Below are 17,434 nucleotides of genomic sequence, written 5' to 3' on the forward strand. Positions count from 1 at the left end.
GGAGCCTTTGCTTGGTTGGCAGTTCAGGATAGAGTCCTTATAGGTATGAGAATGGATAGGCTTGGTATTACTGTTGTTTTTCCTTGTGTCCTTTGTAACAAAAATTTGGAATCTTCTTCACACCTGTTCCTACATTGTGATTATGCTTATCAATGTTGACAGTGGCTGTTTGAGAAGTTAAATATATCCTTTGTTATTGGTAAGGATCTCATTTCCCATTTTAGATCTTGGCCCTTTATGTTTGCCTCATCTTTTTATGCATGCCTTTGGATCATATCTCCATCTATTGTGATTTGGAATATTTGGCTAGAGCAAAACAATAGGATATTAAAAAAAACAAGTTCTCCTGTGTCCGAGGTTCTATTAAAAATTGAGTCTTCAATCTTTGAGGTTGCTTTGTCATTTATTTATAAAAATTTGGACAATCTTACTTCTTTTTCGCACCGGGATAGTAGAGTTACTAGAGTTTGGAAGATGTTGTTGGTTTTACCCTCTCATGGTTCAATTTTAAAAAAGAATGATGCAATAGGTAAGAGACGCTCTGCTAGATGGAAACCTCCTCCACAGGGGCACTTTAAACTGAATTTTGATGGGGATTCTCATGGTAACCTTGGGCCGGCTGGGGTAGGCATGGTAATTTATGATCACAATGCAAATTTTATTCGAGCTAAGTGTCATGCTATTGGTTTTAAAACTAACAATTATGCAGAATTTCATGCTGTGTCTTTTGGATTGGATATGACAATCTCTTTGGGAATTAAGGACTTAATAATTGAAGGTGATTCTATGGTGATTATTCAATGTGTTATGAAAAAGAAATCAAATTGTTGGAATTTGCGATATATACTTGATCTCATTTTACAAAAATTATAATTGTTTGAATCTTTCTTGTTATCCCATTGTTATAGAGAAGTTAATAAGATTGCAAATTATTTACAAATTTAGCCATTGATAGAAATGCTAATCAGTGAGAGGTGGGTTTTGAGGAAATTCCTTCTAGGGTATGGGAAGGTTTGCAGCAATAGTTATGTGATTTTTTTGAGTAATGTTGATGTAAAATTTTATGATGATAATTATTCCCGCTTTCCCCTTTCATTTCAAGTATTCATGTCTGTTGTCTAGAGGAGAGTTCGAGCTCATGGTATTTGATACAATAGTGTTTTTCCAAAGGTTTTTTGATACTTTCTTTTTTGGCAGGAAGGTTTTTGGCTCATGGGATTTGACACAGGGCTTTGGAAAATTCTGTCTTCTTCCATTGATAGCACCTGTGGAGTCTACATTTGAAAATTATATGGGCTATATGTAAAACTGATATTATATGTGTTGTGACCACATTTTGTATGTGGTTTTGGACGGGGTGTATAAATTGATCTGTTAGATACTATAGGTTTATTTTATGAGTTGTGACCAGAGGTTTTCTTCCCAGGGTTCTTTCCTCTGGTATGCTCTTTGAATCCTGTGTAAAAAATAAAAAATATTAATAAAAAAGTTTAGTGGAATAATCCACTTTTATTGAAAAAAAAAAGAAAGTTATATCAATTATTTTTACAACTATTTGTACATGCTTAATTAGGTGTTCTTCTCCCATAGCAGGAAATAATAAAATGAATTTGATAGGAAGTTTTTCAATTTGAACTTCAATTTAGACAAGAATGTGTTAACTTCAAGATAATGATGATTCAATATATGAATATAAGTATAATAAATGACACCTAGTATGAATTTAAATATATAGAATAAATCTAAACAATAAGAAGTATGAATAATTAAAGACAGAAGAATCAATCAAACTTGATATAAAAATATATTACTTATAAATTTTTTTAATCATATTAGATGATTCCATCAAACTAAAAAATCTATATTAAATAAAAATTAATATAAATATACTAATTTGAACATTATAAAAACAAAAAAATTACAAACTTATTCCTTTATATTTGTGTAGTCTCTAATTAAAAACTAAAAATAAACATTTATACTAAATATTTGCTGATTATAATCTGACGAGGCATCCCAGTAGTTAATCCGCTCAACAGGGTGCCTACTGTGTCTATTACTTTCTTGCAGAGCCTCAAACGCTATCAACGCATTTGACTCTATTCACTCTGCAAGTCAAATCGAATCCAATCTCTATTTTGTCTACTTCCAACGCATTTTCCTTATCTTTTTTTGAATGTTTAAGTGAGGGACCGAACCCACTTTGTTCGTAGTCGTCCGCTTTTTGCCCCCTTGGATCTGTCGAAAAAACGACTGAATCTGCCTTCTTTCTTTGTGCAGGTCGTCGTCTTGTGTAATTTCCAAGCGTTTTCTTTACTCTTCTTTACTATGATCTATTTAATTCACGCTACTCCTCCTCTCCCAAATAAACTGCTCTGTCATTGAGCACACTGCAATCAAATACAATTCGTTCTGTTCTTCCTTTCTATTTTTAACAGGTTGTTAAGGTTTTCGAAGTCAATGGCTTCTTCTTCATCATCATCTCACCAGCAAACTCAGGAATTTAATGCTTTCTCTGTAATAGAACCTGCGGGCCTAAGAAGGCAGGTTTGTGAATCTTCTAAAGTGTTTGATGTTTTCATCAACCATAGAGGCCCTGATGTCAAAGGAACTTTGGCTACTCAGCTTTACAGCTCTCTTCAGCGGTTGGGAATAGAGGCGTTTCTTGATTCCGAAGAAAAGGAGCTCGGAATTTCATTTCCTTCGATCATTGAGACTGCCATCCACTCTGCAAAGGTACACATAGCCATCTTTTCCAAAAGATATGCAGAGTCACCTTGGTGTTGAATGAGCTACTCCTCATGTTAGAAAGTACGGCCAAAATTATCCCCGTGTTTTATGGAGTCAACCCTTCTGATCTCCGTTACATAGAAACGGGAGTATACGCTGAAGCATTCATTACATATAAAGATAAGGGCAGATACCTGGAGAAGCTCAACGCGTGGAAAGAAGCCCTTCACTCTCTCTCACTGATAGCAGGGGAAGAATTTAACAGGTAAAATTTCTGTAATTTGGTAGCTGTACCATATATATTTCCTTCAAATATGGTTTATCATTTTCTCACGAAATCCTCCAATAATTTACAATGTTTCAGTGATTGGGATTGCCAAAAAATAGTAGCAGCTGTGCAAAAAGAAGTACGAAGGAAAACACGTTTACATGTTGCTGAATATCCAGTGGGGCTTAACAATCTTGTCAAAGATTTTGAAAAGCAATGTCTTGATGAACTTGTACAGGCAGGAGGAAGGGAAGCATAAAGCTCAGGTAGTGAGCATTTTTGGCATGGGGGGAGTGGGGAAGACAACTCTCGCCAAAGAATTGTTTAACCGTAAGAGTTTGAACTACAAAAGAACAAGTTTTTTATTTGATGTGCGAGAAAATTATGTTACAAGCCAATTACCTTCCTTGCAAGGTAAGCTTATCAAAGATCTATTTGAAAAAGAGATCAATTTTACAAGTACAGAGGAAGGAACAGCCTGTATCAAAGATTGTCTACAAAGGAGCCTCATTTTAAGTGTCTTAATTGTTGTAGATGACATCCATCATGTGGAGCAGTTGAATGCTCTAGCAGTCATGGATATCTTAAGAAAATCTGGTAATAGTCTGATTATTGTGACAACCCGTGATGCTGGTGTGCTTATATCAGCAGGGATTACTGTTGGTTATAACTTAAAAGGAATGGATAGAAATTATGCGAGAGAACTCTTTTGTTGGCATGCCTTCCGCCAAGGCCATCCTTGTAGTGGGTATGAGGTACTGGTTGACAACTTTGTAGACGTGTGTGGAGGCTCACCTTTGTCACTTCAAGTGCTGGGAAGACATGGTCATGGTAGACATCATAGGTATTGGAGTTCAGAATTGACTAAAGTCAGTAAGACGCTGCCTCGGGATGTAAAACAAAGACTGTTAATAAGTTTTGATGCATTGGACGATGATGAAAAACAGGTTTTCATGGATACTGCTTGCTTTTTTGTGGGTAAACCGAAGAGTATAGCTGAAAGATAATGGGAGCGATCAGGATGGGATGCACAACATGTATTGGAAACGCTGAAAGACAAGTGTCTTGTAGAAGAAATCAAAATTTGGGATCGGGATGAAGGAAAGACAGTTGGATTGAGAATGCATGACCACCTGAGGGACTTGGGAAGAGAATTGACATTGAAGCTCAGTTCTCCTCATCGCCTGTGGCATCCTCAAGTTCTGAAATCTTTCGTATGCTTGTTATGCCTCTAGATTCCTTCTTAGTATTGTAATTTTACAAGTCGTAAATTGTCACTAAACAGAGAAAACTAAGCCGCTACCGTGCCTGCAGGAATTAGGCGGTTTAAAAAATATACTCACCAAAACCAATCTCAGGTGTTTTTATGCTTTTTTCGACAAGTCCATGGATATTCGAGTTACATTCTTTTTAGGCCAGGCAGATAGTTGTCTTGAGACGTCAGATTCCTTAATATGGCTCCCCCTTGAGCAGAACTCCAAAGAACAGCCAAGCATTCCTATATGGATTCCTCTTCGAAAATTGCATTATTTGAGAATCCACTTGGGACAACTGAAAACGTCGTGGGAGAATAGAATACAGGTATTTTGATCCTCTCTCCCAAAATTTAAATCTCCGTTAAGCTATGGTAGAATGCTTTATGTCATAGTTGTCTCCGGAGTATTTGTTTTTACTCCTTCATTGATAACTTTACACAAATTTATCTTGAATTTCAGGCACCGTCCCAGTTGAAAGAGCTGCAAAATTTTCAAACCTCTTCAAAAGAGTTTCTAGATTTTCGAGGAATATCAGATGATTTAGAGAATTTGCTCTTAGATGCCACAGGATTGCCAATCCAAGGTTTGTCTTTACTAGAATCTCTGAGCATGAATCTTTCTACTTTATGTCTGAGGTTTTCCACATTAAGAGGGGAGCAGGCTTCCACTAAAAGAGGAGACATGACTCCCTGTAAATCTTTGGTTATCTTGAATTTCAAATTTAATGAGGAATTGCATTGGGATAGTGGGAAGGCCGCAATGAGTGGGCTTGAAAAGCTAGAGAATAACGGTGAAAAATTTGTATCCAAGATCTTAATTAGTGGGATTCACTATCCAAGCCTTGAGTCTATCAAACTTCATTACATGGAAAATCTTACGGAAGTGAATTTAACAAGGGTAAAGACATTAAATTTTCTTGATATAAGAAATTGTCCAAATCTCAAAACATTGGCAGCAACATCTGATCTTCCAAATCTTAGGAACTCGACAAGTGTGTCAGGAACTCAATATCTTAGGAATGTTGCAGGATCAAAGGTTAACAATTGTATGGATTTGATAGCAGTTGACCATTTTAATAGTGTATCAGGAATATCCGATTTTAGGATGCTGGGACAATTTAAAATTAGCGAATGCCAGGAGCTTGAAGAGCTATGGCTTGGGCATCTGTGTTGCCTGGAAAAAATCACAATTGAAAACTGTAATCATTTGAAGTACTTGTGCTTCAGTGGTATGAAGTGTCTGGAGATCATAACATTTCAGACAAATGTGATGGTGAAATATTTTCAGTTGGATGATTGCCAAAATTTAAAAACAATAGAGTTTTCTTGTGAAGAACTTGTAGAATTAAGCATTTGCGGCTGTCCAGAGCTCGAGAAATTGCCAGCTTTTAAAGGTCTAAATTGCCATGAGAGGATTATAATTGATGGATGTGGTAAGTTAAAATATCTTCAGTTATATCATTGTCGAAATTTGAAAAGTGTGTCGGTTAACTCTATTAGATGTTTGCATGTTACTAGTTGTTCTGAGCTTGAGGAGTTGTCATGTCTTTCCAGAGTGGAGAAAATTGAGATTTGTCAATGTGAGAAGATACAGAATATTAGGCTGCCAAAGGCACTCATCTGTCTTTCTGTAGAAGGTTGCACAGATTTGCAAAGAATAGGAACCGGTTATCTTATGAAGCTCAGAAAGTTGACTATTAGAAAGTGTCCTAAGCTTGAGGAGTTGTCATGTCTTTCCAGAGTGGATGACATGGAGAAAATTGAGATTTGTAAGTGTGAGAAGATACAGAACATTAGGCTGCCAACGGCACTCATCTATCTGTCTGTAATAGGTTGTAGGGATTTTCAAAGAGTAGCAGGGACCGGTGACTTTACGAAGCTTAGAGAGTTGACTATTAGTAATTGTCCTGAGCTCGAGGAGTTGCCAAGTCTTTCCTTAGTGAACGACATTCAGAAAATTGAGATTTATCGTTGTGAGAAGTTAAGAAACATTAGGCTCCCAACAACACTCATGTGCCTGTCTGTAGAAAGTTGCAGAGGTTTGCAAAGAGTAGCAGGAACCGGTGATCTTATGAAGATTAGAGAGTTGACTATTACAGAGTGTCCTGAGCTTGAGGAGTTGCCATGTCTTTCCAGAGTGAACACCATGGACAAAATTGAGATTTATCAGTGTGAGAAGATACAGAACATTAGGCTGCCAACCATACTCATCAGTCTGTCTGTAAAAAGTTGCAGAGATTTGCAAACAGTAGCAGGAACCGGTGATCTTCTTGAGCTTAGAGACTGTCCTGAGCTTATGCAGTTGCCGAGTCTTTCCAGAATGATCTGTTTGGAGCAAATTGTGATTGACTCTTGTGAGAAGCTGCAGAACATAGCAGGCATTGAAGAGCTACATGCATTAAAATATTGAACCTTAGTTATTGCAGCAATGCAGTAATACGGAATTGCGTTCATAAGTTGAAGGTAATGATTTCATTACCCCCTTTTAATAGGCAACCATAAATATGGCGTTCAACACAATTATTCTTCTGTTTCATTTTTGACCTTCAGCTTTGTTTTTTCATTTGTACTTGTTAGATTGTCTATATTTTCGTTGTTATATGTTAAGGGACCTGTAAATGAAAATAATTTAATGTAGATGAACTGAGTATTTTGTCTCTTATTTCAGAGTGAGCCATCAAAGGGAATGGTTATGATTGGAAGAGCAGTGGATGGAGTGGAGTCAAGATTAAACGAAAATCTATTTCGTGACTCTAATATTGGCGTTGAGGAAGTCGGTGAAATTGGTTCGCACAAAATTCGGTCACAAGTAAATGCAGTAGTTATATGCTTTGTGGTTGCTGTTGACAGCGATACTTCGGTATGGGATATAAATGAATCACTTCCGCACTCTTTCTGTGGCTATGAGCATCCGCTTGAGGTGCGTCATGGAGAATAGATAATTACATTCTAGATGCTTTGAGGAGTCATGAGATACTGAAGAAGGGGATTTGGGTAGAGCTGAAGAAAGATGAAGTGCGGAAAAGTGTGCAAGTGCTCTCTACAATTGTTGATAGGTTATATCATTATTGAATTGAGTTTTCATTGCAGTCTTTATTTATGAAGAAAAGTGTGCAAATGCTCTCTGCAATTGTTAATAGATTATATCATTTTTGAATTGAGTTTTCATTGCAGTTTTTATTTATGAAACAGGTAAGATGTAGATCGTTTAATAAAGTTTGAATTGCATTTTATTTCATAGAATCAGCATAGTAATTTAAAAAAATAAAAATAGAATTTAAGACATTCAAAGTGGAGTAACAATTTTTTAAGGAAAATTTTATTTTAGTTAATATTAAAAAAAAAAAAAATTGGTATATTTGAGTTTAGTTTTCAACATGATCATATTAATATTTTTCATATATTAAAAAAGTTTTTAATTAACTAATAATAATTGTTTTTTGATTAATTAAAAACATATTTTAAAAAATTATCGTCTTTTAATTAATTAAAAAAATATTTTAAAATTATCATTTATATTTATATTTTTAAAATGTAAAGACATACATTTTTTAAGGATTTTTTTTAAAAATATTTCTTTATGTGTAATATCTTTTTGACTTCACCTTCATATTATAATAAATAAAGTACTAAAAAATAAAGATGCACAAAAGAATTTAAATGAATGGTCAAATTTAATTTACTATAGTAGATTGTTGTATATTTGTAAGAAAATTAAAATATAAAACTTTGGAAATATAAACATTTGACTCCATATACCACGAGACAACAATATTGACCATAATATTGTAGAAGAAATACATAGATAAAAATACCACACATGGTATAACTTCACCTAACATGAAAATCTTGCCTAAAATATTGTAAAACAATAATAAAACAATCAAAACACCTCTTGATGTATAAGAATTTAGAAAGCAAAGAGCACAATTGAATTGTTAGATGGAGTTGTTGTCCTCTCATACTTTGACTTGTCTCCACTATTATTTCCATACTAACACTCTCCACATTATGTAAATGCTAGTCATTGAAATATTCAATTTTTTATTTTAACCTACATATAGATTTACAAGATATTAAGTAGTATTTTTAACTCAATAAATAACTAACAAGAGATGCATTTGCATTAGTTTCTTGTTGGTTATTATTGTAGTAGTTGATAGTATGCGTTATTATTGTAGTTGCATTTGACACTTATGATGTCTATTCAATGCACTTTTGCTAGTTCTTTAATTGACAAAACATGAATATAGTATTAAAATATAGAGTTAATGCAAAATACCAAATTAGTTAGTGATCATGAACATTCAAGCTACATAAATCTTTCATAGAGACAATAGTGAAATATAAACAAATTAAGGTTCAGTAGAGTTGTAAATTGTGCATCTTCAGTTTGGATGAATCAATTTTTAGGTCATTCAGTTTTAGATTGCCAAATACAATAGTAGAGATTTAACATAATTAGTGAACATAATAGATCAAGTCTTGGTACAATGTTGAAGACAAAAAATGCAGTGAATGAATAGAACCATGGAAATCGAAAGTTTATACAAATAATTTTGAAATTCTAAGCAATTTCTACACATGATGATAAAAATGAGCATAAGTAAACAATATAGCACTATGTTGAAAACTATAGAAATAACAAATGAAGCAAAGTTGGATAAGTAGTTATGCAAATGAATTTTATTATTGGTCTAGTAACAGATTGTGAGCACAAACATTGAATTCATATCACATTATTTGAGATAAGAAATAGTGGTTAGGTAGTAGAGATCCATCATTGTTTTTGTTTTCTTTCCCACTTGCTTTCTGCAAATTTTTCGTTCTAAAATTTTCATAAAACATTATTTGATTATGTAGGCAATTGCAAAAGTTAGAAACATATAAGCAATAATCTAGATCAATAGAAAATACCATATATACCTTTTAATTTGGTGTGTTGATTTTTGTTGAATGAAACTGGCATTGGTAATAATATTGTTCTAGTTTAATGTGAAATACCCTATTACAAAAAAGTCACAAAGCATAGAAATGATTGTTGATTTGTCTTCAATGTAGCCTTGATATGCAACATTTTGTAGACTAGGCAAAAACAACTAAATAATAGATTTGTCAGTAGAACAATACATTGTTTGTTTGTTTTCCACTGTTACAATGGTTTTAAGATATAAGGAGTAGATATAGTTGGCTTCTTCATCACATCTAGCACAATGGGTAAGTTTTCCTTCAAGTGTGCCATACTTATCAAATTTGTAGTTGCACTTTAGAATAAACACATGAAATGTATTAGAGAGTGCATTGACCACTTTTAGAGTTACATCAACTTGCAACATCTTAGAATATTATGTTATTGGAAGGTGTAACTTGAAAAATGTGGGAATGATTGCAAGACTATAATTAAGCTACCACAAACCTAAGATTCCTATAGTAAATCCAAATTACCAATGAAACAAATAAAAGAAGTAAATTAAAACAAGTAAACCTCCATTTATTGTCTCATTGGGTCTTATCATCTTCTACTCTTGTTTACTGGAATGTTTTCTCTCATATTGCACTAGTTTGCTTCAAGATGACAAAGGTGAGTAGAATGTGGTATGCAAGATGTAATATGAAACTAAGATGGATAATGCAAATGCTACATGGTAATGAAAATGCTATGAAATGTTATGGTCTAAGGAAATGGCACACTATTGAAATGCTCAAAATGATGGATTTTCTCTAAAATTGCTTGATAATGAAAAGCCTCCAAATGTTGGAGAAAGGCTTATTTTATAGACTTTGTAGGAGCAAAATTCTATGTGGTGAGAATCAATAGTTGAGAACGAATCTTGATAGATAAATAACTAGGAATGATTGGTTAGAATAGGAGAGAGAAAGGAGGAAGATGTTCCTCCTACACATGCAAGATGTTATTCTCTTACCAATAACATCTTAATTGTGCAAAACAAATTAGATATAAAGACATACCTCTATTTTTAATATAAAACAATTTTCTCCCTCACTCTGTATAGACTCTTTTGTTCAACATAGATACACAGACAAGTATCATTGCTCTAGCATTTCTCTTTCACAAAATGACTCATATCAGAGTTATATAGCAATGTATATGTATCAATATGTACATTCTCTTTGAATACAGGACTTCAAGGATGAATAGTGATATTCAAGCATATCTTTTAGAAATCTCGATCAACCATTAATGTTGCAGTAAAACCCTCTTATAGCATTCCTGAAAAAGTCGACCCATGATACCTTGATCAACAACTACTCTCAACTGCATTTCCTGATTCATAATAGATCATCAACCGTTTATAAAACTTCTTTCTTGGTTTACCAAAAAGAATAACCATCATTGAACTGTTATAGTAGACTCAAGAAAAAACAACAACCATCATTAACCATGAGATCATCTTTAAAACCACTTCTTTTGTCTCCATAAACACTTGTTAAACTTAAACACATTACTTTCTTATAGTAATGTAAAGCACATTTTTTGACCATAAGGAAGATATCTAAAACCCTTATATAGGGTTTAAGACAAAGTAGAGTGTTGACAAAGTATTTCAACCTAACATGCAAACCACAACCCTTACTATATTATAATATGGCATTGTGCTACATTTCATTATGATAAGGAACTTAGTCCATTTGTGTAGACCACATATCATCTTCATATACAAGGTTTTTTTTTTAAAGGATTACCAATTTAATACCACATATTTGCCATGTCATCAGACTGGATGAACAAAAAAAAGTATGCTACAAGAGGCACAATAAGAAGACCTTGAAATGGCCACAAACATCAACTTATATTGCATGTAAACTCCAACTGACATAAGTGACAGATACATCCACCACCAAACCCAACCAAACCACTGGATTTCTGTAGTAGAACCAAGTAACACACACCATGATTAGCAAAAACTTGACTCCATATCTCTCCATATGTTTTTGTTTTATTTCAGGACGTTTTTGCAATTTTTATGGATTTTGTTTTTACTCAGAACTTTATTTGATTTTTAGTTGTTTTTTCAAGACTTTATTTTCTTTTTAGTTTTTTTTTATGATTTTGCCCCCAATGTCTAGCAAGGCAAAGAATATGATGAATATATAAATATGCTTGTTGAAATGTTGGTGGATAGAGGGGAGACATAGACCATTTATTATGGAGATAGAGTAGATGCAATTCCCAAAGACCATCACACGATGTGATAAAGGACTAGATATGACAATGTAAAGTGATGACATGGCATGAGGGACATGTCAAGAGGGTTTTGAAAACCATGTTTTCAATGTTACTTCCTTATGTCAGATCAAGATCAAGGGATGGAAAACAAGTGTATAGATGACGATAGGATATGGATAGGATAAGAAAGGTCAAAATATGGATAAGGGATATGACTGAAGGTTGTGATAGGTAAAGGGATAGTGACAGAATATTGCAATAAGCCAAGGAATATGAATGAAATATTGTAATAAGCCGATGGATAAAGACCAAAAGCTATAATAGACCGAAAGATGTGAATAGGATTCATGACATTCATGAAGATCATCAGCCTTGTTAAGATCAAAGGCGGGAAAGGAAATACAGACATGGGGGAGAATAGGATAATGGAGGGTATGAAAAGGGTATGATAGGATAATGAAGGATGAAGGGCAATAGGATATGCTAGGACGATAGGAAAAAATGGATGAAACTTGCCCCCAAGTATGAAATGCAAGAAGTTCATCTATTACAGATGATGCTAGTTTTCTCGGTTTTCATCATGGCACTTTCCCAAGGTGCATGTTTGCCATGTTTTCACTAGTGGACGAATTATTTTTCTTTACTATTTTTTCACTTTTTTTTTACTTTTTAGTAGAAAATGGACACATGATAGCCGATGGAAGAAGGACTCAATAATATTTTGTATGGATGGTACCCTTGAAAAAAGGACCATGACTATGAAGGTATGCTCAAAGATGTTGGTAGGATAATGACATGAAAATGAAATGGGACTAAGGATTTATACAAAGGATTGGATATGATGGTTGAAAGGATGAAAAATGTGCATTGGATAATGGATAGGGTATTGGAAGAATTAGGCTTGAGAAGATATAAATGTTGGTAAGATCAACATTGGCACACACCTTGAGGGGTGGTGGACTAATGGAGGAAAAGTGGGTTTTGAATATTGAGATTTGGATGGAGGAAAGGCTATAGATTTTGGGACATAATGACCCAAAATGGATGAATAGATTTGAAAAGTTTGGATGGAGCAATAGCAATTTTGGATGCCACTTTTGATTTTTCTTTAGACTATTGTGCTTCAAGGAGCCGCTTAGGAATCCACATTGCTTTTTATTTTTCATGCTTTTGTGGTTTCTTGGAATGCATTGCTTGCACAAGTGATTTAGGAACCCATATGGATTTTGAATTTTCTTTCATTTTCTCAATGAGCCTTTGTGGCCTTTTGAATATTTCTTTTTCTTTGGATCATATTTTTCTTCATTTTGACATGTCGATTAGATTGGACATGTTGATCCTTGACTGTATGTGGATTGCTAGACTTATAACTTTTATGCTTGGCATCAAAATTGCTTTGAGGGGGAAATAAATGTATGGATGGATGAGAATGATATGAATGTATTTTGGATGAATGGAAGGTTCTCAAGGATGTGCTCTTTTGTTGACCTTGCATAAGGGACGAAAGGATGTAAGGACCTAAAATGGATGGAAGGGATGAAGGGATAGGTGCATGTTTGGATTTAGGTTTGGTGGGAATACCAATGTCTTGAGGAATGTCACTCATGCCATGACCACTAATATCTTATTTGATATGGAGGGATTCTTGCTTGTGAAGGTCTACCCCTTTGCCTTTACAAATATTTTGACCTATAGGATACTCTTTGCTTTGGAAGAAGATGTGAGTCCATTATGAGGTGGATATGATATGAGAGAAATAATGAGATCATGAAGTGGATTAGACTGGACCAAAGGGAATTCATGAACATCTTGCGCCAACATGTTAGACTCATGAGGGGGATCAAGATCATGAGGGGGGTCGAGATCAATGATAGGCTCTTCCTGAGATGGAATGGGAGGACTAATGGGATCTTTAAAAGAAATGAGATCTTTGAGTGTATATGGAGGTTTAGGACATGGAGATGGAGTAACAAAGGAATCTTGTGGAGTATTTAAAGGGATGATAGGGCCTTGACAAGGAGGAAGATCATTGGATTCCTCTTTAAAAGTGTTTTTCTCTTGAATTTCAAAGGGATCATTTGAATTTAGGACTGAGGGGATATATTGACCTTGCTTAGGGAGTGGAGTGTCAACAAGACTTTGCATAGGATGGACAATGATAGGGGGATCATAAAAGGAAATTCGATCATGGCCAATGGATGGATGAAATTGTTCGTTCTTGGTATCTTGATCTTGATCTTCATGCTTTGAATCATCCTCTTGACATGAGATTGGACTTTGAACACACATAGGGGATTTTGGAAAGGAATCAATGCTTTGACATCAGGGAGATGAAATTTTTATGGGAATATTTAAAATAGAAGCATTTGGTGGTATTGAATCTTGCATTTTTAAATAATACAAGGGATTTATATAAAGACATAGATTAGCGTGTAATTCTGTTGTGGAGAGCCCTTGGGAGGATACATTATTAGGTGTATCATTTGCAGGAGATGGTGGAAATTGCACTTGTGAAACTTTAGGATTTGATGGAATGGGAGGGGACACAGAGGTCACTTGAGGGTCAATTTTCTTATGGGGGGATGAGCCATTGTTAGACATGGGCATATGATTTTAATCATTCTCAGAAAAATCACTCAAGACTCTCTTTAAGAGATTTGTAATAGAGCTACCTTTCTTTTGAGAAGCATTTGAATCCTTGAAAGGTTTTGAAATGGTTGGGTTTTGATGTTGGATTTGTTTGAAAGGTATTTGGTTTTGGTTTGATGTTACGTTTTGATTTCAAATTAGGTTCTGGTTGGGTTGGTTTGACATGATTAAAATTTGGCTTGGTGTGTGTTGCAACTTTTGTTTTTGTATGTTTGGTAGTAGTTGTTGATATTGATTTGTTGATTGAGCTTGTTGTTGATACTTGACATTTGGTTCAACCAATTGTTGATATTATGTATTTGGTTGGACATATTGTTGTGTTGGTTGGATATGTTGGACTATCGGTTGTGTTGGTTTGATATGTTGGATCATTGGTTGTGCCGGTTGGATATGTTGGACCATTGGTTGTGTATGTTGGATGATTGGTTGTTGTTGGATGATTGGTTGTTGTTGGATAATTGGTTGTTGATTCAAGATTTGATTGAATAGGGTTTGATCGAATGAAGTCTGACTTGGGATTTGGTCAAAATTTGTGTTTGTTGCTTGAAATTATTTAATCATCTCTATTTGTGAGAGGAGAGAAGGTATGTTTGATCGTTTCATGAGATATTTTACATTGAATGGCTCAAAATTTGGATTTGGACCTGATTTTTTTTGAAACATTTTCATCATCTGGGATCTATTCTTTTCACTGTTTTTCACTTTTTGCTCCAAGATCTCTTTTTCTCGAGCAATTTTTTCCTCCAGTTTTCGTATTTGGACACTTGTTTCATCATAGAAAGTTTGATCCAAGATTTGAGACATGTGTATAAATTGGGTTGACATGATTAATTGTTCAATCATGATGTCATGGTTTCATAAGAAATTTGGGACCTCATTTCAATAGACATGTCACTATGCTTGATGTAACTAAAGGAATTGACAAATGCGACCTAAAAAGATGATAATGCAATTTGTGTTTTTGGATTTTTGGAATGACAATGGTATGCAACTAAATGTAAATTTGAGGAATGTAAATGTGAATTTTCTTTGGACAAGTTTGAAATTTTGGGGTTTAATAATGCTATGCAACTAAATGCAACTTTAGGATATGATTTAATGCAATCTATGTTTTTGATCTTTTGAACTTTGAAATGACAATGATTACGCAACTAAGTGGAACCTTTAAGGACAATAATGCAACCTATGTTTTTGTTGCTTTTCAAGATTTCGACAAACTTTTGGAATGCAAAGCTAAAGATGCAATCTTGGGAAATTGAAATGAAGTCAAGACCTTAATTGACAAAAGGACAAATGACAAAATGACAATAGGGTGATGTCACACCTAATGCTTGGATTCTAAGCTAGGTTTGATGAATGATGTTGACAAAAGGATAATATTTTGATCAAGGTCAAGACTTCCTAACAACGACTTAGGGTATGATCTAAAGTTTTGTTTTTTTGAGTTTGACAAACCTAATTTTGAGACTAAATTAAAGAGGACAATTGATAATGACATTGACCTAAGGATATGGTATGGATATGATATGACCTCAAGATATGATATGATCTAGGGATATGATATGATATGACAAAATCAAGCTAAGACAAGACTCGAGTTTGTGACAATGCAATGATAAAGCCAATGTGATAAGGATATGTGAGGTGTTGGAACCATGGATCACTGAGGGGGGGGCGTGAATCATTGATCTACTGGTTGATATATTTTCCGACTTAACTTTAGACCACCAGAAGCACAAACATGAAACTGAAATGTAGAAACATAAAGTGACCAATCACAAAATCATAACACGAATATTTTTACGTGGAAATCCAAATGGGAAAAACCACAGTGGTATTTGAACCCACAATTTTATTCCACTATGGCCAGTAGCAAAACAATATTACACAATGGGAAATGCCCTTGCATTCAGGCACATTGCCTAGAGCTTACAACTCATGTACAATAAGGGCTACAACCCCAGAAGGCTCACTGCCTTATTGATTAATTACAATAATGAATTACAAAAAATGAAATCCAAAATTGCATCTACAATTCTTGGATGAGTTCTAGTTAACTACCAAACACACTGATTGTATCACCTCTACTGTTCTATTATGTTCTTCCTTGTTATCTGCCTTAGTCAGCTATCGGATCAAGAATGCACACATGAAACTATGCTACAAAATATTCTTGATTACCACTCACACGCATACAACCATACCATACCTCAAAAAGATCATCTACACCGGTCAAGTATATATCTTTAATCACAAAATAGATCATTCACCAGGTTCGCCTGCTAATGTAACGTGTAATCTTATGTCGGCTTGATTGGATCACCAAAGATAAATGCAAATCACCAAAAAATGATAAAATGATGTCCCTATGTCATCCCAATCATCCTATACATGATTCATAACACTACAATCACCGAAAAGCTTCTGGACCAAAACTACTCTGTTCAACTTGAAATACCAGTTAATTGGATACCGGTTGACATTTTCTTTCAGATATCAAGATCCATGATTACTAGATAGGAATCTCATGAAGAGTTGCCATCAATGAAAACCCAAAGCCATTAATCAAGCATCAATATCCTCCGTATGAGTTTCAATTGCCAACAATCTCCCCCTTTGGCATTGATGGCAACACTTGTGAAAAATGGCTGTGTTGCAAACCTGTACATTGGATCAAAATAATTTCTAAGGTTCCCCCTTAGACAAACAATTTTGAAACCTATAATTACACTCTTCTACTATATATTTTTCACCTTTACTCTCCTGGACTTTGACAACAATGCCAAAGATGTGGTCCTATCTTAAACTTATATACAAAGATATTTATTGGAGACTTTACAAATGCTCGAAGATGTCAGCAAAAATGTTCTTCAAAAATCCTAAGTGAGTGTCCCACCCATTCTTCACGTTGTCCAAAACTGTAGTGAATACGTTGAATACATAGGCGTGAATTTCTACATCCTTTAGTTCAAATGGAACTAGTTGTAACATAGCCTTCAAACAATCTATCTTGTTTCTCAACATGATGTCCAACCAGGGGACAATCAAATTCCAAATTTCACCAACTGTCCTAAAAAAATAATCCTTATCCACATCGAGGCTCGAGATCTGATCATTTAGAGCCAATATTTGCCCTTCTATACTCCTGGTCAGAGCTACATTTGGATCAAAAGACTGTAAAATACCAACAAGTTTACCCTGGAAAACACTTATTTGCTTGTTTATATCAACTGTGAACTCTAGAAAAATTAGACAAGACTTATATATTTTACCACCCTCAGTTAATGCATCTGAAAGAATCTGCAAACCCTTATTTAATCTTACTCTATCATCTTCAATCATT

The 17,434-nt window shown here is 34.5% G+C and overlaps 1 protein-coding gene across 1 annotated transcript; it reads left to right on the top strand.

Annotated features, from left to right (window-relative positions):
* The first annotated feature begins 3,274 nt into the window (after positions 1-3,274).
* LOC131856382 (uncharacterized) lies at positions 3,275-6,602 on the top strand. The gene is made up of 3 exons (XM_059208152.1): positions 3,275-4,579; positions 4,714-6,514; positions 6,556-6,602. The coding sequence occupies exons 1-3, from the start codon at positions 4,385-4,387 to the stop codon at positions 6,600-6,602; spliced, it is 2,043 nt and encodes a 680-aa protein (XP_059064135.1). The 5' UTR covers positions 3,275-4,384.
* The last annotated feature ends 10,832 nt before the right edge of the window (positions 6,603-17,434 follow it).

The sequence above is a fragment of the Cryptomeria japonica genome, chromosome 7 (assembly GCF_030272615.1).
Source record: "Cryptomeria japonica chromosome 7, Sugi_1.0, whole genome shotgun sequence".
Lineage (NCBI taxonomy): Eukaryota > Viridiplantae > Streptophyta > Pinopsida > Cupressales > Cupressaceae > Cryptomeria > Cryptomeria japonica.

Excerpts from the sequence above, each read along its gene's own strand:
- LOC131856382 (XM_059208152.1), top strand. The coding sequence starts at position 4,385 with ATGGATATTCGAGTTACATTCTTTTTAGGCCAGGCAGATAGTTGTCTT. Across the intron at positions 4,580-4,713 it reads CGTGGGAGAATAGAATACAG|GCACCGTCCCAGTTGAAAGA; the intron begins GTATTTTGATCC and ends CTTGAATTTCAG. Across the intron at positions 6,515-6,555 it reads GCAAACAGTAGCAGGAACCG|TTGCCGAGTCTTTCCAGAAT; the intron begins GTGATCTTCTTG and ends GAGCTTATGCAG.